Source organism: Podarcis raffonei, chromosome 14 (genome assembly GCF_027172205.1).
Source record: "Podarcis raffonei isolate rPodRaf1 chromosome 14, rPodRaf1.pri, whole genome shotgun sequence".
Taxonomy (NCBI): domain Eukaryota; kingdom Metazoa; phylum Chordata; class Lepidosauria; order Squamata; family Lacertidae; genus Podarcis; species Podarcis raffonei.
The window spans coordinates 51630087-51654381 of NC_070615.1; the positions used below are offsets into that span (position 1 = coordinate 51630087).

At 48.5% G+C, this 24295-nt stretch overlaps 1 protein-coding gene across 2 annotated transcripts in view; it reads right to left on the reverse strand.

Moving 5' to 3' along the window:
- Positions 1 to 24295, reverse strand: part of RADIL (Rap associating with DIL domain) — a 69491-nt gene that overhangs the window by 16215 nt on the left and 28981 nt on the right. Inside the window, exons 1-7 of one of the 2 annotated variants that reach the window (XM_053365485.1) lie at positions 17687 to 17938; positions 13206 to 13540; positions 10417 to 11097; positions 9169 to 9206; positions 6086 to 6246; positions 4825 to 4937; positions 287 to 524 (exon numbers count right to left, since the gene is read on the reverse strand). In XM_053365485.1, the coding sequence (XP_053221460.1) occupies positions 287 to 524; positions 4825 to 4937; positions 6086 to 6246; positions 9169 to 9206; positions 10417 to 11097; positions 13206 to 13540; positions 17687 to 17729 (1609 nt within the window). In that variant the 5' untranslated portion in view covers positions 17730 to 17938. Of the gene's footprint in view, positions 1 to 286; positions 525 to 4824; positions 4938 to 6085; positions 6247 to 9168; positions 9207 to 10416; positions 11098 to 13205; positions 13541 to 17686; positions 17939 to 24295 lie in introns of those variants that run through there. The other variant, XM_053365484.1, reaches the window with a different exon arrangement.

Below are 24295 nucleotides of genomic sequence, written 5' to 3' on the forward strand. Positions count from 1 at the left end.
TTCTTTGAGGAATGGAGTCAGAGAGAGAGAGAGAGAGAGAGAGAGAGAGAGAGAGATGGCTGCCTGCCCTGTGCTATTTTGTTACCTGCACAAGTAAGGTCACACCCACCTCTGGTCACCTGTAGAGGAAGTTTGTCCCAGCCCAGGAGGAAACAGGTGATTTATATACTGGCTGGACAAACATCCCTCTTCATGTCTAAACATGTCCATTCTAGGAATGTTGTATTTGACTCCTCTGTGTTTCACCCCCCACACCTCCCACCTGGAAGCCCCTCCCACCACTCACCTTTTTCCATCAGCTGGTTGAAGAGGAGGGTGTTGGAGAAGAAGAACAGGTAGGCAAACATCTGGGAGCTGATTTCGAGGTGCACCTCATACTGGCGGAGGAGGTCCAGGCTGGCCTGGTAGGTTGACACCACTTTGCGTATCTCCTCGGGAAGAGGCGGGGAAGAGAGCCAGCCCTCTCGCCCTTCGCTCTGGAAGGGGTTGCAGTCCAACAAGGGCGGCAAAGACACGTACAGAGACTGGACAGGGATGGGGAGAGAGAAAGGGCGGCTCAGCTCTGAACTTCTCACACCAAATGTTCTGAGGAGGGGCGAGCGACCCACTTTGGTCCCACATAGCACTGGGGAAGCGTTGCAGCTTGTGTGTGTATATATCTATTTATCTAGGTATTTGTGTGTGTGTATATCTATTTATCTTTTTGAATTCTGGTGCTGGAGGAGACTCTGAAAGAAATCAGCCCTGAGTGCTCACTGGAAGGACAGATCCTGAAGCTGAGGCTCCAAGACTTTGGCCACCTCATGAGAAGAGAAGACTCCCTGGAAAAGACCCTGATGCTGGGAAAGATGGAGGGCACAAGGAGAAGGGGACGACAGAGGACGAGATGGTTGGATAGTGTTCTCGAAGATACCAGCATGCGTTTGACCAAACTGCGGGAGGCAGTGGAAGACAGGAGTGCCTGGCGTGCTCTGGTCCAGGGGGTCACGAAGAGTCGGACACGACTAAACGACTAAACAACAACAACATCTATTTATCTAGATGGAACGCCCTCCCACCAGATGTCAAAGAGAAGAACAACTACCAGAATTTTAGAAGACATCTGAAGGCAGCCCTGTTTAGGGAAGCTTTTAATGATTGATGCATTACTGTATTTTAATATTTTGTTGGAAGCTGCCCAGAGTGGCTGGAGAAGCCCAGCCAGATGGGCGGGGTATAAATTGTTGTTGTTGTTGTTGTTGTTGTTGTTGTTGTTGTTGTTATATCTGCACCCACAACAGCCTCAGAATTCCTGGCTTGGAGCAACAAACACACACCTTTTGTGCAAATGTGGCATTTTGGAAAAGTTGTATTTCCAAAATTTAATAAAAAATCTAATGGGTGGCACACAGATTAAACTAAGATGCGCTCAGGTTGCCAGGGGTTGGGCTAGATGACCCTCAAGGTCCCTTCCAATTTGACAATTCCATGATTCTATGAAAAGCCTCACACATAGAAGAGTATTGTAGGGTAGGTAATAAATCAGGCCTGGAATCATATACAGTGGTGCCCCGCAAGACGAAATTAATCCGTTCTGCGGGTGTCTTCGTCTTGCAGGGATTTTCGTCTTGCGGAGCACCGCTATCTAAGGCTTAGCAGATAAGCGTTAATTGACAGATAAGCGGCTTAGCGGATCAGCGGCAATTTGCAGATAAGCGGTTTAGCGGCTTTCAGAAAAGGCAGAAAAAACGCAAGACCCCGAAAATTTTTTCGTTTTGCGGGACAACCCCATAGAAAAATTCATCTTGCGAAGCGGAAAAAAAGTCGGAAAGCCCTTTCGTCTTGCGCGGCATTTCGTTTAGCGGGGCATTCGTCTAGCGGGGTACCACTGTAATTGTAGCACTGGAAGGAACTCTGCAATACAGGAATCTTGAAACATGGATCCCCTTCCAATTTGAAACCATACTGGACCCTGCTTAGCTTTGCAAATATGCTAGCAGTTTTATTGCTGTGCCATATATTTCATACATTTTTAATTTTCAGATATGCATTTTTTTATACGTGCCAGTGGCCTGGCATTGATGAATTCTGCAGTGAGAGAGGGCAGGGCAGGCAGATATGGAGACGGTTGGAATATTGGACCAATCTCCAAGATGGAAAGAACGAGAAGTTTGCAGCTGTCTGGCTTGATTGTGTTAACACATGTCCATAAAGAGGAAAACAGTTTGTCCCCTCCCTCTGCTATTCAATGGATTTTGGTTAATTCAATACTATAGCAAATTATTCCTCTTTAAGATTCATCTCAACCCACAACAGTCGTGGGTTTTCATTTTATTCTGGGCTTGAAATCAATAGTCATATCCTTCTATTTTTATTGCACCAGCGTGGAGTGCACTATTGAGGGTTTTGTTAACCCTACGTGGCATTTTCCCCTTGAGTCGTTTTTCTTGCTTTATTCATAATAATAATAATAATAATAATAATAATAATAATAATAATAATTAAGATGAGAGTGGGAAGGACACCAGGAAAAGCATAGAAGGGAAAGAACAGGCAGCTTTCCAACCTGGAGGCTTGCTGAATGTGCACCAGAACTGGCAGAAGGCAGAGTCACCCCTCCAAATATAGTGTCTCAGAAAGTGTTTCCCCACCCTTCCGGTAAAAGTGCTCATTTCTCTGGCCTTCCAGGCTGCGAGACCTGACTCATTTCGCGAGAGGTTCCTCTCGGCCAGACGCCTGGCGTTCAAGACGAGAACGTTGCAAGCCGGGTACTCAGAGCTTTGCAAAGGAGCAAGCAGGGAGGTGGGAGAGCGAGGAGTCCCCTGCCTTTGAGGAGCTTACACTTCGAATTTTACACCTTCCCGCTAGAACGGTACCTTATTAATCCGGTACCTTGGGTTACATACGCTTCACGTTACAGACTCCGCTAACCCAGAATAGTACCTCAGGTTAAGAACTTTGCTCAGGATGAGAACAGAAATCACGCTGCGGCGCCGCAGCGGGAGGCCCCATTAGCTAAAGTGGTGCTTCAGGTTAAGAACAGTTTCAGGTTAAGAACGGACCTCTGGAACGAATTAAGTACTTAACCTGAGGTACCACTGTACTTGCACTTTTGGCGTGCATTCAAACTGCTAGGTTGGCAGGAGCTGGGCCTGAGCAATGGGAGCTCACTCTGTCGCGGGGATTCGAACCACTGACCTTCTGATCAGCAAGCCCAAGATGCTCAGTGGTTTAGACCACAGCACCACCCGTGTCCCTATAGTTTGCCAACAGGAGATTAAAAAGACAAGCCCTCTGTTTTGCTGACTTCTCAATGTCTACCCAAAACCGTTTGTAAGGTATCATGTCTGCAGGTTGCTGGAAGTTGCCCCCCTCCAATCTGATCTCCCTCCCTCTCCCCTTCTTCCCGTGACATCACCACAGCCAGCGACGGTTGTCACTGCCATGCACGGCTGGCTGCGCCTGTGGTGCAGTGCAGGATGCGCAGGGGGCTGGATCTGCAAGGAGACGCTTTCTCTTTGCGCGGTGCCAGCCATGTGTGCAGCCGAGGGCCAGGCCTGGAGATACAGCCATTTCTCTGCAATTGGGGGGGGGGGCAGAATGAGCTCTGCAATGGCTGAGAGAGTCTGTGCCTCTGACTGCAACTGGGGAATGATTTGAGCTAAATAAACAATCTTGGGTGCTCCTGGGGAGGTCTAGAACGAGGACCCCACCCCCCGTTGCAACATTGGGTAAAGACCGTGATACGTGGACCTCATTTTCTTCATCCTCAGAAAGGTTGGTTTGGCAGCTAAAAGGGCCACTTTCACATGACACGCAAAGATCAACATTAACCTTCTCCCTGACAGGCTTGATTTCTGCTTGCGGGGGGGGGGGGGAGGATTGCCTTGTATTCAGAAATGTCCACCCTTCCGTCTACCGCAAGCCAGTCTCCCTGCAAGACGATCGCCTTGCCCCATGCACACCCTCTTGACCCCTTCGATCTGAGGAACTGACCCACATAATACCCCTTCCTCAGCTGTAAGGAGTCTGATATTTTAGACTGGCGGCACCTACGCACTTTGGAACTCCCCGCCGATGGACACCAAGCAGAGGCAACCTTCGCTGTCTTTTCTCTGCCACCTGATGAAGAAACCTTTTCACAGAGTCTAGGGCTTGCTGATCAGAAGGTCGGCGGTTCGAATCCCCGCGACAGGGTGAGATCCCGTTGCTCGGTCTCTGCTCCTGCCAACCTAGCAGTTCGAAAGCACGTCCAAGTGCAAGTAGATAAATAGGTACCGCTCCGGCGGGAAGGTAAACGGCGTTTCTGTGTGCTGCTCTGGTTCGCCAGAAGTGGCTTAGTCATGCTGGCCACATGACCCGGAAGCTGTACGCCAGCTCCCTCGGCCAATAAAGCGAGATGAGCGCCGCAACCCCAGAGTCATCTGCGACTGGACCTAATGGTTAGAGGTCCCTTTACCTTTACCCAGATACCTAGAATGTGTTATGTCTTTTTTATATTGTAATTTTGTGTTGTGAACCACCCTGAGATCTATTGGTATAGGATGGAATACAAATTTAATAATAATAATAATAATAATTAATAATAACAAGAAGAAGAAGAATAGAATGCTGGTGTGTGTTTTAGCTTATTGCTGGTTTTTAATGTTCAAATGTTTTAACTGGTCTGACTGATAACCTCACTGTTTTATTCTTTCCATAGATTGCCTTGAGGATTTCTTCGCTCGAGTGGCACACGCATTTCATCAAATAAATAAAATAAATATGGGGTTTTTTCCCCAGTCTTTGGACCTGGGTCAGGAGAAGCAACCGTCAGCCCCACTGCTCCCTGGGACATGTATTTACCTTGGAGATGTAATAGACACACTGCTGGAAGGTATACATAATGACTTCCTCAAGGACCGTCATGGCTTCTTCGCTGGCAGTGATGGTCAGGGAAATGAGAGATTCCTTGGATCCTAAAAGGGAGACAGGAAAAAGAAAGAATGAGGAGGGCTGAGCCCAACATTTGGGGCTGAGTGTTTGCTTCTTGAGAAAAGGCACCTCTGCAGCTCTACCCCAAAAGCCTCGCATTCGGAGGCCAAAACCTTAATGTGTTTATTTATTGTTCACGTTTGCAAACCGCCCCTCATGCTTCAGGAACCCAGAGAGGTGAACACGCTTAATCATCCCATAAAGCAGTTAATTTCTGCCCCCCACCCTGATAAAAGGCTCCCATGGGTGTCCCTCTGGACCTGTAAAACTCATCTGAGCTGCACAGACTCGGCTGCCATTGGACGCCCTCCCTGCTCGTCTTCAGAGGGAGCGAATCAAGAAGCCTGATTCTTACCCACCCATGTCAGGGCTGAGCCACTTCAGGTTTCCGGTTGGGACTTAGGTGGCTTAGAGGTCCTCCATAGCAACCCCACCACCCCACAGAAAACTAGATGTCAGGAGGAGGAAGGGGAGTAACATGTGCAAATGGCTTGAGATACTTATTAGGTCCATAAATTACCATATAGTATATATTCAACACAAAAAACAGTGACAATTTGTTGTTGACAAATCTGAGAGATCTGCATTGGCTCCCAGTACGTTTCCGAGCACGATTCAAAGTGTTGGTGCTGACCTTTAAAGCCCTAAACGGCCTCGGTCCTGTATACCTGAAGGAGCGTCTCCACCCCCATCGTTCAGCCCGGACACTGAGATCCAGCATCGAGGGCCTTCTGGCGGTTCCCTCATTGCGAGAAGTGAGGCTACAGGGAACCAGACAGAGGGCCTTCTCGGTAGTGGCGCCCGCCCTGTGGAACGCCCTCCCATCAGATGTCAAAGAGATAAATAATTACCTGACATTCAGAAGACATCTTAAGGCAGCCCTGTTCAGGGAAGTTTTTAATATGTAACGCTGTACTGTTTTTAACACTGATTGGGAGCCGCCCAGAGTGGCTGGGGAAACTCAGCCAGATGGGCGGGGTATAAATAATAAATTATTATTATTATTATTATTGACAAAGGACAGCTGGACATAGAAAGGGCCCCATTACCTTCAGGAGCTGAGGGCCTCATCACACCTCAATCCAGCCCTGACCCCACCCACTCCAACCAGTCTAAAAGCATAATAAAACACCTTTCATGTCCAGCTCCTCCTCCATGCCCTGGATGTAAACGGGGGATTTCTGCTGGACGAAGTAGAGGATTTCGATGGAGTTTGACATCCAGAAAAGGACGTGCTGCAAGTCGGGCAGCAGGTCTTTGATGGTGAAGCGGGAGAGAGACGCAGGATCCTGGCTGACGAGACAAGCGCAGAGTTGAGAGGCACCCCGGCGGAGCTGCAGGGACGCAGTTCGCGCACAAAGACAACACCACCCCTCTCCAAACGGATCTTCGAACCTCCGCTTTGCTCACCAGGATCTGAGAGACCCTCGCAAGATCTCACACAACCACCCTGGGTTTCCGCAAGAGCCTCCCAGAGCCCTGAATGCAAGGCGGAGAGCTTAGGGAGAAAGCTGCCCCTAAGAGCTTTTAAGCTCTCCGCCTCCCGTGCATTTAATTTGGGCGAGTTCAGCCGGCCAGCTGCCAAGCGCACAAAGTTGAAATTGCGTAAGTTGGATGTGGCACAACGTGGAAGGGTTTTGATCGGTGCAGGGATGGCTATTCCGCCTGAGGTTCCTGTAGAAAATCTGGGGCACTTGGGAACTATAGTCCAAAACATCTGGAGAGTGCCAGATGTTGGCGTAGGCTGCACTAACCACTGCACCACATGGCTCTGCTTAACCCCAGCTTCCTGAGAAACAGCCTTCTTTTTCAGAAGGATATGCCCCTCTTCTTACCACCAGCATTTCCTTACAGTCTCTCTAGTCTCCAGGCACCAAGACTGGTTGTTTATTCCAAAAAAATAAATAAAATCATATGGGATCATTTCACCAAAATGATAGGCTCCAGAGAGAGACTGCACACACCAGCTCTGCTCCCTTATATTAAGACTGTTCCAATTATCTAAAGAGGACAAGGAAATCTGGACCTGGTTTCATTCTTCCCCTTGCACCGAAGTGCCGCTTTTTGTTTTCGCTTTATATATAGATTGCCGCAATAATAATTCAACCCTGTCTGAATGGATTGTCTTAATCAAGTCCCCTCCTTCTCTCATCAGATGCCTTCCTGGGTTGTTAAGGAATCCGAGGAGGAATGCAACCAAGCAAATAAAGGACACTAGGAGAGCCTGGCTGGGTTGCTGTGCAAACAAGATAAGGCGACAATCAACACAAAGAAAAGGAGACCGAAAAAGCCTGGACTTGGCGCACAGAGACATTTGTCCTTTCCACACTCCGTTTGTCAGCATCGAGCTGAACAACAACTGCAAGAAGTGATCAGGCCTCTGTAAAGGGGTCAACCCTAATTCTGTGCCAAGGCAAGCAGCATTCTGCAAGCCAGGTGGATTATGCAACTGAAGCAAAATGTGCAGTGTGAGAGGCAGCGTGGTGTAGCAGTTAGAGCATCAGACTAGGATCTGGGAGAGGCCAGGGTTCAAATCCCCACTCAGCCGTGAAGCTTGCTTGCTGGTTACCTGCCTCTCAGCCTAGCAGGGCTGTTGTGGGGATTAAATGAGGTCGGGCGGGGAGCAACATGCATGTCACCTTGAGCTCCCTGGAGAAAAGGGTGGAATATAAATGCCATAAAGGTAAAGGGACCCCTGACCATTAGGTCCAGTTGCGGACGACTCTGGGGTTGCGTGCTCATCTCGCTTTATTGGTACAGCTTCCGGGTCATGTGGCCAGCAGGACTAAGCCGCTTCTGGCGAACCAGAGCAGCGCACGGAAACACCGTTTACCTTACCGCCGGAATGGTACCTATTTATCTACTTGCACTTTGATGTGCTTTCGAACTGATAGGTGGGCAGGAGCAGGAACCAAGCAACAGGAGCTCACCCCATCGCGGGGATTCGAACTGCCGACCTTCTGATCGGCAAGCCCTAGGCTCTGTGGTTTAACCCACAGCGCCACCCGTGTCCCTTATAAATGCAGTAAACAAACAGATAGACAAGTATCAGGGACTCCAGGGTTTGAATTAGGAATCACAGGAGGTGGCCTTGTATGTTGTGTGTGGCCAGGCATTGGAGGGAAGGGGACGCAGGTTTGTGACATTGGTTCCTGCAACCAGCAGGCAGAATGATGCCTTTGGGTGATGTTCGAAGGTTCTCCTAGGGGTTTAAGTGGATGCTAAATCCTAAATCCCTCTGGGGTCTCTGAGGCCTTTCTGCACTTGAGCAGAATTGCAGAATACACATGCCAGGAAGCAAATCTGGACACCAGCCAATTTACTCCACTCCGACCCTTTTTTATTCCCTCTCTTGGAGGAAGTACAGTGGAACCTCGGTTCTCGAACGTAATCCGTTCCGGAAGACCGTTCGACTTTCAAAATGTTAGAAAACCAAGGATCAATGGGCGGTTGGCAAAATCCATTGAAAAAATGGAAACACACACAGCGGAAGCCTTTCGACTTCCGAGGCACATTCGAAAAGGGAAGCAATTACTTTCCGGTTTTCGGCTTCCGAATCATTCTGCTTCCGAGACGTTCGAAAACTGAGGTTGTATTTCTGTCCCGAATGGTTATACAACCGCAGAAGCAAATTTAATTAAGAAATGTTCCTATTAAAGGCTATCTCTTGGGAGCTGGAGTTGAATGTCAGAAGATTGGGGATAGATAAAAGGAAACTTTCTTTTATCCACCCAGAATCTTCCAATCTGGCTTCACTGCATGTCCAATAGTTCTAGTGGTAGGAAAAAGAAAAAATCTCTCTCCATTTTCTCCAGGCTGTGCATAATTATCAAGAACAGCAAGAACAGCAATGAACGATGACATCACGCTGCAATTTCTTGCCAGAAAAGAAAACAAGGCTAGTCTGCTGCGCTAGGTTCAGGCATTCACACAAAGCACGAATAAACCATGGCTTGCTGTACTGTGAGAACCAGGTCCTTTTATCATTTGCTTTGCAATTGAATAGGCTTTGCATTCGTTAGGAGACAGCCTTTAAGATAAATACTGCTTGTTATATGATGCATTTGCATGCTGTATTTTGAAGGCGTCTTCCTCATCCCCCAGGATGACACAGAGCTTGGTTTGGGTGACATGCAAACCGAAACCTATATGCACATTTATTTGGAAGCAACTTTTCGCAGAAAGAAGCGGAAATCCTGGATGCAGAAGACTTACTGTTGCGACTGTTTCTCGGCTAGTTCGTTTGTTTTCTCCTGGAATCGAGGAAGGAAACAAAGAAAGGGAAAGGGAATGAAATATCACTGACACTGTGAAGATGAGAAAATTCCCAAATCTGCACAGCCAGTCCCAATGTTGCTTGCTAGCCACGCTTTCTCACAATAAACTCCCCATCCCTCCCCCCCCCCCCAGTAGTGAGTGTTCATTCACAGCAGGCAAACCCAGAGATTTGCAGAAGGACAACCAATCTTCAGGCCTGGTTAAAGAGGACATGCAATGATGGTGCCAGGTGAGCCTCTCCGAGGAGAGCATTCCACAAACGGGGAGCCACCACTAAAAAGGCCCTGTTCTCTTTGACCGAAAGAAGCAGAGAGATTCAATTATATATGTGGGAATGTTCAGGGAGGCAGGAGAGGATATATTGTTTATTAATATCCTTCCTAACTTGCGTGAGCAAGTTCCTTTACTTAGCAGAGTTTCACATTCCCCTTTAAACGCACAGCAGATAGCTGGTTGCAGGCTTGTGTAAGCCTTTCACTATTAGGTTCCTTTATATCCCTCTTAAAAGAATGAACACACCACAATCTTGTGTAAAGTATATAAAAGTAGTTTACTCACATCATCAGTTCACAGTTGGATCCCTGAAGGCAGACTTAGTTACAAAGATATATACATGTGGGTCTACCCCATCTGGGAGGTTAATCCCAGTGACTGTAGACTGGCAGTCACTGCAGTTCACATGACGAAAGGAAGATGGAGAAGAAGGGAGGAGGGCTGTGTGCCTTGTGCTTTTGTTACCTGGACAGGTAAGCTCACACCCACCTCTAGTCACATGCAAAGGAAGTATGTCCCAGACCAGGAGGAAACAGGAAGTTTTTGACTGGTTGGACCAAACATCCCCTTGCATGTCCACTCTAGGAAAACGAGGAATGTTGTTCTTGACTGCTACTTATGTATCACATCCCACAATACAGTGGTACCTCGGGATGCGAACGGGATCCGTTCCGGAGCCCCGTTCGCACCCTGAATAGAACATAAAACATGACTGCGCATCAGTGTAGGTCACGTTTCGCTGCTTCCGCGCATGTGCGTGACATTATTTTGACCGTCTGCGCATGCGCGAGCGGCGAAACCCGGAAGTAACGCGCTCCGTTACTTCCGGGTCACCACAGAGCGCAACCCAAAAATACTTATCCTGAAGCATATTTATCCCGAGGTATGACTGTATATCCAATATATACTGACCCACACGGTCCTCTGTATCATCTTGGCCAATTTGAGGAGGAGATGGCCAAACTCCCCGGGCCTGAAGTGGCCGGCCGAGTGCTGGACGCAGAGGCAGAGGAGGAAGGCGGGCGCCAGCTTGTGGTCATCGCTGGTGGGCTCAATGAGCGTGACGATCCTCCGCAGCAGCAGGTCCTCGCTGGCCTTGTCAAACTCCAGCTGCAGCTTCCGGCGGCCTCCCCTCCGCCCAGAGGCTCCCTGCGGCGCGGGCGCCTTCTTGGCCGACGAGCCCTTGTCCCTCGCCTGGCTGCCGCAGACCTTGCAGGTGGAGGGCAGCTCGGGCTCGGAGGCTCGGCGCGCGGCCTTCAGCCTCATGAGGGTCTGGGCAGGGAGTGGCTGCGTCTTCACGGGGTCCTTGTAGAGCAGCAGGTAGTAGAGGCCGAGGGAGATGAGGTCGCCGTGGTGGAGAGCCGCCGTCCTGCCCACCTCGGAGAAGTTGATGGAGACGGCTGCCCCGGGGATGGGCTCCAGGACCAGCTTCTCCTCAGGGCGGTGGCTCGAGCGGCCGGATGCCTTGACCTTCCGGATGGTGCAATGGAGGGGAAGGATGTCCGGAGCTGAGAGGCTGATGCTGGGCTTGCTGGCTTGAGTCCTCTGGCCCACGGTGTGCTGGTCGCGATTCAGCAAATATACCAAGCTGTCCTGCACCGAGAAAACCACATACACAGAGAAAGACATTTATGCAATATTTTCCTTCCTTCCTGCACTGAGTGGGGTTGGACTAGATGGCTCTTGAGGTCCAGCTCTAAAATTCTATGATTCTATTCTGTTTATATCCCACCATCAATGGTCCATCTCAATGACCCATCTGGGCCAGCACCCTGTTTTCTTTTTAATGTATTTATTTGGTTTTTCAGATTAAGATTTGACAGTCACATATTCAACATACAACATAAACACAAGGTTCCAAAAATCTCCTGGACTTTTCTCCTCCCTTTTGTGGGTCCTGTTGTTAATCATTTCCTCCTGCATCTTTTATAATATAATTCCAAATCTTTTATCTCTCCATTGTATCCAAAATTCACAATTAAACTACAAGGTTTATTCCAATCCTACTAACAATTTTAACTGCTTACAATGGTCTTTAAGATAAGTTATAATTTCCCCCCATTCCTTATTAAAATTTTGGTCTTCCTGATTACTGATTCTTCCGGTCATTTTAGCCATGTCGGCATAGTCCATCAACTTGATCTGCCACTCTGTGAATTTGTCCTCTTTTAAAGCCATCCAAGTAGATGGCCATCCCTGCTTCAAGTGGGAGGGTTTTCCACAGTCTAACTCTGTGTTACATGAAGAAGGGCTTCCTTTTGCCTGTCCAGAATCACCCAGCATTTGGCTTCGTCAGATGTCCCTGAATTTTAGTGTAATGAGAGAAGGAGAAAAACTCCCTCTCCACTTTCTGTACACTTGGCATAATTTTATACATCTCTTATCGTGTTTCCTCTCGCCCACCTTTCCTCTGAACTAGAAAACCCCAAACGTTGCAAGCTTTCTTTGTAAGGGACTTGCTCCTTCCAATACTCCTTTTCTGAACCTTTTCCAGCTCTGTAAAATATTTTTGATGCGTGGTAACACAGCATGCACCAGAGATTTGTATAATGCCATTAGGATATTGACCAGTTTGTTTTCAGGGGTGAACTGCAGCTCCCAGAATTGCTTGAGGGAAAGGATGTGCTTTGAATGGGGATCCAATGAAGCTGAGAGTTGGAAGATTTGGAACGGATAAAAAGAAACCCTCCACGCCGTGCAGAGTTAACTGTGGAACTCCCCAAATCAGGAGGCAATGAGGATATCAATTAAATAAATGAATGAATTGAAAAATCTGAGGACCCTAAACTTGTGCACCCCCTGCCTCTTTGTGGTGAAAGGGCCTGCCAACGATCTGTAGCCGATCCCATGGCCCCCGCCCTCCCGAATTCACAGGTGCTGTCATGTAGGACTGAAATCTGCCTTACTCGCTGCTAAAGCATGGGTCCTCTTACATGTGTTTGTGGGTTATTGATTTTGCCTTCTTCTGATTGTGCATTTTGAGTTCTCGTTCTGTATTTTTACGTTGTGAACTGCCCTGAGATCTTTGCATGAAGGACGGTTGTACAAAACTTGATAAATACAGTGGAGCCTCGGGTTATGTTGCCTCCGGCTTATGTCACCCTTGGCTTGAGACTGGTGCAAACCCCGAAGTACCAGAATGGGTTACTTCCGGGTTTGCGCTGTTCACACATGGGCAGAAGCGCTAAATTGTGCACGTGTGCAGACGCAATGCTTTGTGTTGCATCGTTTTTGGGTTGTGGCGGGGCCTCTGGAACAGATCCCACCGTAACCTGAGGTTCCACTGTAGTAATAATGACAGCAACTTTGATTTTGCAAAAATTGTTATGGATTAAGTTGCCTGCTGTTGCTTAAGTTTTTTCTGCGCGCCACGCACAAATACACACACACACACACACACACACACACACACATACACATACAGTAGACCCTTGGGTTATGTTACTTTCAAGTAACGTAAACTTCGGGTTGCAAAAATGGCAAACCCGGAAGTATTTTTCCAGGGTTCACCAATCGCACATGCACAGAAGCACTCTATCGTGCCGTGTGCACGCGCAGAAGCAGCGCATCTGGATACGGATTTTTCGGTGTGCGCACAGACCCCCGGAAACAATTAAATTTGTACCCAGAGGGTCCACTATATATAAAGCGGTATACCTAAATGCCGCAGAGCCTAGCAAAGGTGTGTCTCGCCTGCTTACGTGTTGCTGGCTGTAGCCCTGCAGAAGAAGCAGGTGTGGAGACTGGTACAGCGAGTAGCGCAGGCTGTTGCCACTCTGATCCCCGGCGGGTGCCGTCTGCGCATCCCTTCCGCTCTCCAGGCACTGGAGGGTCTCGGGCAGTGTGGAGTAGTGCCTCCTCAGCTGCTCCGCCTGCTGCCCCCCTTCAGCGCTGGCGCTGCCTGTCTGGCTGAGGCTGGTCTCGCTGACGGTGCGGCGGAGGGAGGTCTGCGTGGCGTGGCTCTTGCACCCCGTCAAAAGCGTCATGGCGCCCTTGGTGCGGTTACGCTGGAGCTTCCGGGCCTGAGCATTGATCCCTAGCGGGGAAACAAGAGGGGATTTTATGCCAGGCATCAAAACAACACACATTATTATTATTATTATTATTATTATTATTATTATTATTATTGCCCCACCTTTTTGCCTGGCAGAGATTCAAGGCGGCTTACAGGTGGGGAATCGTAAAAAACATTAAGCATACATATGTGAAAAATATATTTAAAAACAACCCCTAAAACAGCAATTTAACATGAATTTTACTATCTAACGGGACCATCGATCCATAAAATGAAAGCAATAAACAATGTACTGCAGTCACACAATCAATCAATCAGTAGCTGAACTGGGTTCCACACAGTCACAAAAACAAAACGAAAAGAGCCGCAAAAACAAAAATGCTAAATGAATAGCAAAAACTGACAGACCTCAGCGTAACACTCAAAACGAAAGCGTGGCACTCAATTTGGAAGCGTAACACTCAAAACGGAGCATGTTCGGCTTCTGAAAAAAGTTCATAAACCGGGACACTTACTTCCGGGTTTGCAGTGTTTGGGTTCCACGTTGTTTGAGTACCAAGGCGTGTGAGAACCAAGGTATCACTGTACTCCAGTGAAAAGCCAGGGGAAGATGTCAAAGCAGAGGCTGGGGAGGAGGAAAACACTCACCCACCCTCAGCCAGCTTGCTCACTTCTGCACCTGCTAAAATGGCAGAGAAACTGTGAAGCATGCTGCTGTTACAGGAAAATCCTTGGGCTCACTTGGATTGCCAAACGAAGACACCAGCCAGGAATATAGGAGCAAAACAGCAGCCAGCAGGCCTGGTCTTTATTTTCAAGGACTATTGCAACAGGACTTCCACCCACCACATGGGAGAAGCAGGAAGAAGTTTTACAAAGATACCTAAAGGTAAAGGTAAAGGGACCCCTGACCATTAGATCCAGTCATGGCTGACTCTGGGGTTGCGGCGCTCATCTCGCTTTATTGGCCGAGGGAGCCGGCGTACAGCTTCCGGGTCATGTGGCCAGCATGACTAAGCCGCTTCTGGCGAACCAGAGCAGCGCATGGAAACACCGTTTACCTTCCCGCTGAAGCAGTACCTATTGATCTACTTGCACTTTGACGTGCTTTTGAACTGCTAGGTTGGCAGGAACAGGGACCGAACAACGGGAGTTCACCCCGTTGCGGGGATTCGAACTGCCGACCTTCTGATTGGCAAGTCCTAGGCTCTGTGGTTTAACCCACAGCACTACCCGCATCCACAAAGATACCTACAACACCCCTAAAATTACATCATGCACACATCACAAATACATCGCAAATTGGGAGGGTCTGGTGACAAAAACCAGACCACCAGGTTTGCCCCCATCCTTCCCTCGACCTCCACCTCAAACCCATCAAGTAAGACAAAAGAAATATCAACATTTTTCACAGGGGAACAGTTAGGGACAGAGGTGCCAGCTTGAGAGGGCGATTGGGGGGGTGCGACATCGCAATGTCCCAACATCATGCTCATGAGCATCACACCTCCCTCCCTAAGCTGAGCAGAAGCTTCCCAGGTTTGGGGAAAGAGACGCCCGTCTTTAATACAGTGGTACCTCGAGTTAAGAACTTAATTCGTTCTGGAGGTCCATTCTTAACTTGAAACTGTTCTTAACCTGAGGTACCACTTTAGCTAATGGGGCCTCCCGCTGCCACCACGCGATTTCTGTTCTCATCCTGAAGCAAAGTTCTTAACCTGAAGTACTATTTCTGGGTTAGCGGAGTCTGTAACCGGAAGCATCTATAACCCGAGGTACCATTGTACTATTGTCATAAGAATTTAAGGTCTCAAATATATAAATTAAATGCTAATAAATTTACAAGGCAAACACATACATAAATATATAAACCACACATCTGAAACAGTACAGGAAAATTGTCCTGGAACCATTTTAACTCTCCCAAATTGACCTCAATTTTTTTCTCTGCAAGGAGAGAGGAAATGGAAAAAACCTCCCCATTGTCTCATTGCTCACAAATCCTGCCTTAAGGGCACATGAATAGGGTGAGCCTGTGACCTGGACTCAGGAATTAAGTATTTATCATCACAAAAGGATGGCCCGGCTCTCCAGGTAAACCCATTAACAGCCAGGTAAACCCATCAACAGGTTTCTTGCCAGACAGGATTCTGTTGTAGATGCCTCTTCTGTGATGTATGTATGATGTATGGGGTGGGGCGGTTCTTGGGCTGCAGGGTGGGCAATTTAAAAAGCTTATATAAGGCTGTGCGCACCATTGTTCGGAGTCCCTCCTGCCTCCTGCATGGGGTGAGTGAGGACCCTGTTGCAGAAGTTCAATAAAGATCAGGCTTTGCTTCTCAATGTTCTCTGGTTGGCCTCTGTTATTTTCTCCTACCGATAGGGAACCCACTTAAGGACTCTATATGGGCTTCTGGGTACGCCATAAGGGGGAAAGGGCAGATTTTGTTTACAACACTTTAATACAGTGGTACCTCTGGATGCGAACGGGATCCGTTCCGGAGCCCGGTTCGCATCCTGAAGTGAACGCAACCTGCATCTGCACGCCTGCGCGGGTCGTGATTCACTGCTTCCGCGCATGCACGTGACGTCGTTTTGACCGTTTGCGCATGCGCGAGTGGCAAAACCTGGAAGAAACGCACTCTGTTACTTCCGGGTCGCTGCGGAGCACAACCCCAAAACGCTCAACCTGAAGCTACTTCAACCCGTGGTATGACTGTACTCTAATTTACCAGGAACATTTAGGGAACTAGCCTAGTCCCCTTAGTCCCCTGACCACACGTCACTTGCCAGTCATAGGAAGCAAGCAGATGCCAGGGGAATAAAGCCCACGCCCAGCTCTTCTGCAACCAACCAAGAAATGCAGGACAGATGCCGTAGGGGGAAGGGCACTCTCTGTCGCTCCTCTGCCAGCTGGGTAGTAAAAAAATCTGCAGGCTAGTAATTTCTATGGACTTATTTACAAGGTCGACACAACCAGCTCTTCTGATGGCCAATATCCGCCACTCCTTCTCTCTCTGCCACTTCAGGCCTGGACTGAGACGATGCATGTGAGATTGATATAGATCTGAATAATAATAATAATAATAATAATAATAATAATAATAATAATAATAATTTATTTATACCCCACCCTTCTTTCTGGGCTTCCCCAGCCACTCTGGGCGGCTGCCAACAAAATATAAAAAAACGCAATAAAACATCAGACATTAAAAACTTCCCTAAACAGGGCTGCCTTCAGATGTCTTCTAAAAGTCAGAGAGTTGTTTGAACGTACCGTCTTCAGTTGCAGACGTCTCCTGGATATATGGGGTTATTACTTAATGCTTGCGGATAGGCAAATGCTATTTGGCGGACGTCTGGCTGGAAGGAGACTTTGGCCAGGGACTTCTTGGCTCACAGCTCCTGCACTCAGCTCTCCTTCTATGTCCCCTGCAGTTTTTAGGCTGCCCTCCCAAAGCACATTTACCGGGGAGTAAAGCCACGCTGGTTTCTATCGGGGCAGTCACAGGATTAGAGCCCAGGGCTTGTGTATCCAAGACCAAAGTCATTGATGGAAGTGCCCACCATAGGTGTGCAGGATCTCAAGGTATGACTGCTTTTAAACTAACAAGAAAAGTTCAGGAATGGACCAGGGGGGAGGGCAGGAAGCATAACAGATTTCCATCAAAATGCATTTTAAAAAACCATCACGCCCCACCCTCCTGGCCCCCATTTGGCTCTTGTCTCCGAAACATGCAGCGACATAATCCAGATTGCAAAATTCATTCCAAGACAACACACTGAGGATGCAAAAAGGGGGGAAAGAGAGAGACAGAACCATTTCCATCCCCGCTAACTGTCTGCTTGGCTCAGCTGTAAAAACAACGGCATTAGTCCAATCTTTCCCTGACAGCTTTCTCTCCAGCTTCCCTTTCCCCCTCCCAAATTCTCTCACGCTCCTTTTTCTTAGAAACCCAATCTCCCCCCCCCCCACATCAAAGAAACCCATCTGGGGGCTTGACAGCATCCCTCCACAGCTGGCTGGCGTTGTAGTGAGCAGAGAGGGCATTTTCCCAAAAAACCAAACAAGAAATTTAAAAGCGAAAGCTGGAACGCAGAAGGCGATACACCCCCTGCCCCCGCCAGCCGAGAGGGATGGATTGGGGGGGGGTGTCAATGGCTTACCATGGAGCAGGGGGTGTGCAGTGTCCCAGACCCTCTCTGGCATAGGCTATGGGCACCTGCCTCCTGCAGTCGAGGCTGGCAGGACCTGCAGACTGCAGTGAGCTTCCTGCTCGCTTTGCTGCAGAGGCAAGAAATAATTAACTTCTCTACACCGTCTCTTCAGGAAAAAAAAGAAGAGGAAGGCTGCCAGGAAGACAAATGTGGGACTCTGGGCGGTTTGCGAGCACCCAAACGCAAAAGCCCAAACGGCGTCCCTGCTCCAGACCCAAGTGGTAGAGTCTGCTCCCCCTCCCCAAAGTGGAACGGTCCTCTGCAATCCATCCTCGCTCTTCTGTGCTGCAGGGTGTAAAGTTGGAGCAAAGTTAGGGAGCTTCTCAGCAGGCAGAGAAAGAGGACCCGAGGCAGTTGTGTGCCGGAGGCCGCAAACCCCAAACGCAGCAATGTAACGAGCGGCAAAATGATGAGCGTGGTGCCCACAAATCTGCTTGCCCCCCCCGCCCAATGGCAGAGCCGGGCGACTTTCATACCTTGCACCCACTGCTATCTTGTCTACGATGGAAATCCAGCAGGAGCCTCTACTTGGTGAATGCCACCATTTCCCACTCCTGTGCTTTAAAAAATAATAATCCGAAAGCGAAAAGCCCCCGAAGCATTTTCTTTGGGTTCTTCTCTGCTAAAAATGACCGCCTGGACACATCCAGAAGACAGACTCTTCTGGAAACAGAGAAGAACCCTGCAGAAGTTGAGGAGGGGGCCGGGAAAGGCACCCCCCCACACACCTCGTTCACGAGAGAGCAAGACTATTTACAGGCCGGGCAAAACCCTCTAAGTCTGAGCCAGCCAGCTGCGTGTCCCATCTTGATCCCAACATCCAAGTTAGTGCCTTATTTGGTGAGGAACTCTCCCTGGGTTCCAAAATTCATTTTTGTTGTTGTTGTTGTTTTAAAATCCATCCTTCCTTTGCTGGGAAAATTAAAGAGGTGACCAGGGAAAGGGAGAGAGAGGAGAGGGCTGCCCATACTGTTTACATGCCTTGGGGATTAGAAGAGGTGGACTAAAAGAGCAGAGTGTTCCAGCGCTGCGGCCTGCAGTTGTTTTAGGCAAAACCGGAGTCCTGCGTGGCCACAAACCTGCCCCACACAACGCCAGCCACTCGGCCAAAGGAAGGCAGTCGCGAGTCCACACATGAGACGCAGGAGTTGTGTTCGTGGCACGCGGCCAGAAGACAAGGCAAAATTTGGATACCCCTTTGCCAAGGAATTGCACGCGCGTGAACTCGCACCAAGGCTCGTTTCAGAGTCCTGCGATGGCACCTGAGTGATGCCAGCTCCAGGGCTCTGCCAAGCTTCCATGCAAAGAGAGAGAGAGGGGTAAGATGAACGGGCCAAAGCCAGGCTCTTTTCAAGAAAGAGGAGGAAGCTGAACCCTTGCAGCATTATTATTATTATTTATTAAATTTATATCAATAAATCAATGGGCTCTGACTCACCACCACCCCGAGACTACGTTGCCAGTGGCCAAGGGGGCTGGGATTTAAGGTGCCCAAGAACCTCTGGAGGACCACAGCTTCGTCTCTCAAATGTCAGAGGTTTGTCAGACAGGGCGGCCATCAGAGGGCAGTCTTCCATCCACTGGTCTTCAACCGGTGGGTGGCAACAAGAGCACTTATCCCACAAGTGCCCACTTTGCCGCTTCAGTCAGCCAAACTGGCATTGCTACAGGGGCCACCCGATCCCCGTTCTGCATTTGTAAGAACTCACGTCATTCAGCGTGGCACTTTGGAACTCCCTGCCTCTTGATATACCCAGCAGGCGCTTGCGCTGTTCTCTTTTTGTTGCCTGCTAAAAACATTCTTGCTTAGGCAAGTTTAGAAAGCGAGTTTCAATCTCTTTGGGTATTTGAACTTTTTGTATGCTTTGACCGCATGTCTGTGGTTTTCTTTCTGGATTTCCTTGTTTTATCTTTTGGCCTGTCTTGTGTGGTCTTTCTACAGCCAAGCGGTGTACAAATTTGTGAAATAAAGACAAACTAAATACAGGCGTCTCCCCGACTTGCGTGCATTCTAGCCACAAGTGACCACATGTACGTGTGGAGCCAAGAAAAAATTAAATACAATGGTACCTTGGTTCTCAAACTTAATCCATTCTGGAGGTCTGTTCCAAAACCAAAGCATTTGAAAATCAAGGCGTGCTTTCCCATAGAAAGTAATTCAAAATGGATTACAGTGGTACCTTGGGTTACATACGCTTCAGGTTACATACGCTTCAGGTTACAGACTCTGCTAACCCAGAAATAGTACCTTGGGTTAAGAACTTTGCTTCAGGATGAGAACAGAAATCGTGCTTTGGCGGTGCGGCGGCAGCAGGAGGCCCCATTAGCTAAAGTGGTGCTTCAGGTTAAGAACAGTTTCAGGTTGAGAACGGACATCCGGAACGAATTAAGTACTTAACCCGAGGTACCACTGTAATCCATTCCAGACTTTTAAAAACAACCTCTGAAACAGCAATTTAACATGAATTTTACTATCTTACGAGACTACTGATTCATAAAATGAAAGCAATCAACAATGTACTGCAGTCACACAATCAATCAATCAGTACCTGAACTGGGTTCCACGCAATCAGTGGTGGAGGAACCCTCTCTAGCACCCGGGGTGGGAAGCCGATGGGCGGAGCGAACTGCCCTGAGGCGCACGCGCAACGTCTGTATACACTGCACATGCATGGCAGCCCGTAAGAACTGCGCACACGCCCTCGGCCGCTCTACAGCTGGGGCGAGGTACCCGGGGCGGACCACCCCCTGCCCCCCTCCGTACGCCCCTGCACACAATCACAAAAACACAACAAAAAAGCCACAAAAACGCAAACCCAATAGCAAAAACAGACAGACCTCAGCGTAACACTCAAAATGGAAGCGTAACACTCAAAACGGAGTATGTTTGGCTTCCAAAAAAAGTTCACAAACCGGAACACATACTTCCGGGTTTGCAGTGTTCAGGTTCCAAGTTGTTTGAGTACCAAGGCATTTGAGAACCGAGGTACCACTGTAATTAAAAGGCGTGATAGGCTAAGAAGCAGGTGAAAACACACACCAGCCTTTTGCACATCTGGCCAGACAGAGATGTTTTTAGCAGGCGCCGCAAACAGTGCAGCGAAGTTGCCTGCCTGGTGTCCATCGGCAGGGAGTTCCAAAGTGCAGGTGCCGAAAGTTTGTTTTTTCCCTACCAATGCGGAACGGCTGTTGCAGAAGAAAGTGCTGAGCAGAGCAAGGGCGGCAGTCAGCTCCTCCATGAATGGGAAGCCCTGGTGCCAAGTTATTCCTGGCAAGCGGCAGGAATGAGGCCTAGGAGGAGGAATGTGCCACGAAATTGCAGGCTTTGGGAGCGACGGTGCAAGAATTGGACGCAGCAGAGAGCCCTGGCTTCGCTTTTTGCAGCCCTCCCTCCCTTTGCAAGCCCAGCTCTCTTCCCGGTTTTCACCAGAGACATTGCACAGGCAGATTGCAAAGGAAACACCATAAAACGAAAAAGGCCGACCCCTTTATGAGTGACATACAGGTCACAATATATTATTCATTTATTATTACATTAATTACACAGATATAAACCCTTTTGCGCATGTCAATATAAAAACTGCTAAAGACAATTCTGGTTTAGACAAGCCTACCCCAGAAAGCTTAGAAAGCTGATGTGAATTTTAATCTGTTCTAATATTTTAACTTATTGCATGTTTTAATGCACTGACACCCCCCCCCCCGATTTAATGGTTTTATCTTTTTGTAAACCACCCTTAGGTTTCTCTTTTGACAATCAGTGTACAAATGCTTTGAAATAAAGACATAAATAAAAGCTACCTTTGGGCAGAAGGAAGATTCTGTACCTGTGCACTGTTTTCCGTATTTTTCCCGTTTCAGATTTTCTCTGTGGTTATAAGAATCTATATTTTTTCCTTATAGTAACTGTATTCGTACAACTGTTTTGGTTTTTATCCTGCACAGCTATCTATGTATTGACATTTGTGTGTTGATATTACACAAAAGTATTGGTATTTGCGTTCTGTGTTGCAAACAGCCCTGTGGTCTTTTGACGAAGGGAAGTACAGTGGTACCTTGGTTCCCAAACCCAAAAACAAAGAAAGTGTTCTGGTTTTCAAATTTTTTTGGAAGCCGAACATCCAATATGGCTGTCGGCTATTGTTTCCGGGGCGTCTGCACCAATCAGAAGCTGCGCTTCGACTTTCGAACATTTTTGAAGCCAAACGGACTTCCAGAACAGATCAAGTTTGAGAACAAAGGTACCACTGTATTTGGTGCTTTTGGTTTTGCTGTTTATTTTGCGATTTTGTTTTTGAGGCTTTTTTGGTTCATTTGTTTTTGTGACTGTGTGGAACCCAGTTCAGCTACTGATTGATTGATTGTGTAACTGCGGAAATGGATAAAAGCCCCCCATCCAAACAATGACTGTCATCAGAGCAAGTAAAGGAAAAAATTTTTTTTCATCATCTACAATACTGTCTTATTTATTTTATAGTACAGTACATTGATTGTTGCTTTCATTTTATGGATCAACGGTCTCGTTAGATAGTAAAATTTACGTTCAATTGCTGTTTTAGGGGTTGTTTTAAAAAGCCTGGAACAGATTACAGTGGTACCTCGGGTTAAGAACTTAATTCGTTCCGGAGGTCCGTTCTTAACCTGAAACTGTTCTTAACCTGAGGTACTACTTTAGCTAATGGGGCCTGCCATTGTGCTGCCAGAGCACGATTTCTGTTCTCATCCTGAAGCAAAGTTCTTAACCCGAGGTACTATTTCTGGGTTAGCGGAGTCTGTAACCTGAAGCGTCTGTAACCTGAGGTACCACTGTAATCCATTTTGCATTACTTTCTATGGGAAAGCGTGCCTTGGTTTTGGAAAGCTTTGGTTTTGGAACGGACTTCCGGAATGGATTAAGTGTGAGAACCAAGGTATCACTGTACAGTGGTACCTCGGGTTAAGTACTTAATTCATTCCGGAGGTCCGTTCTTAACCTGAAACTGTTCTTAACCTGAAGCATCACTTTAGCTAATGGGGCCTCCCGCTGCTGCCGTGCCACCAGAGCACGATTTCTGTTCTCATCCTGAAGCAAAGTTCTTAACCCAAGGTAATATTTCTGGGTTAGCGGAGTCTGTTACCTGAAGAGTATGTAACCTGAAGCGTATGTAACCCGAGGTACCACTGTCTATCAATTGAATAAATGAATGGATCAGACAATCTGAGGACCCTAAACTTGTGCACTCACTGCCTCTTTGTGGCGAAAGGGCCTGGCGATGCTCTGCAGCCCATCCCGTGGCTCCTGCCCTCCCAAATCTTGAAAGCAGGTCCTGCCTCTCCAGTGAAATCAGACGCAATGACAGGCGGCTGAAAGGGAAATGCTCTGCTGGAACTATACGCTTGTTTCGGAGTTCACTCTCACGCTCTCTCACTAGAGAAAGCAGCCTTCAGCTTCCTTATCTGTAGGAAAGGAAGCTTCTGTATTTACTTTGCATAGCAAAAAACCAGGGCTTTTTGTGTGTGTTTTGCTTCGGTGGGTGGGAAATCGCGGCGTTTTCTTACGCTGGAGAGAGCTCTGGTTTCAAACACCATTCAAACTCTCCATGCCACACTGGAAAGATAAACACAGGACTTTTCCTGAGCATAACAAAGTCCCTCTATACCTCTTTTTTTGGGTTGAAGTCCCTAGCTAGCAGCTCCCCTTCCACCCTCCTGTCGATCTCCGGTGTGGTATAGCTGCCCGCATTTTGCAAACAGGGATATCATGGAATTATAGAACTGTAAAGTTGAAAGGGACTCCCAAGGGACACCTAGTCCAACCCTCTGTGATCAGAGCCGTCTTTTCCATAGAGCTTAGTGGCGCGTTGCGCCAGGGCGCCGACCTCTCAGGGACGCCCCAGCGAGTGGGGGAGCTGCGTGGCTTCCCCTTTCCCTGCACGCCCACCAGCTGCGCCCTGTCAACCATATGGCTGGCAGGTGTGCAGCTTGCCTCCCAAGTCTCCTTGGGAGGAGAGCGATCCCCGCAGAGGGTTAGGATGGAAGCTGCACCCCGCCAACCATATGGCTTGTGATGGCCTGGGACTTGGGCTCGGACTCGGAACCAGAGGAGTCTCAGTCCGCACCAGATCCTTTGCCTCAGGCAGCATCTGAACCTAGTCTGGGGCTGATCCTGAAGAGTCCCAGTCTGCACAGGTTCCCCTGCAACAAGCACCAGCTGGGCCGAGTCAGGGGCCTGAGCCTGCCCTGGCTCCAGATGCGGGGATTCCCTCGTCGCCTCCAGCTGGGCCATCACTTACAGCTGCTCTACTACCGGTTGGGTCAGGGGAGGCTGAGGCGGCCTCTGGGTCTAGTAACCCACCGACGTCTCCTGAGCTGCAGAGACTGAGGTCTGAGAGAAGGAGAGACCTGAGTACTCACAGGAGGAGTGCTCGCCTTTGGGCGAGACAGGGATGTGAGTCGCCGGGGGATCAGGACCGGCCGTTACCCCGACAAAGAGAAAAGGCTGTCGGAGCAGCCTGGTGCTTTCTCATTCGGGTCTCAGGGGCGTCTCACAGTCGGGTGTGCGATCTTTCTGCGCTGAAG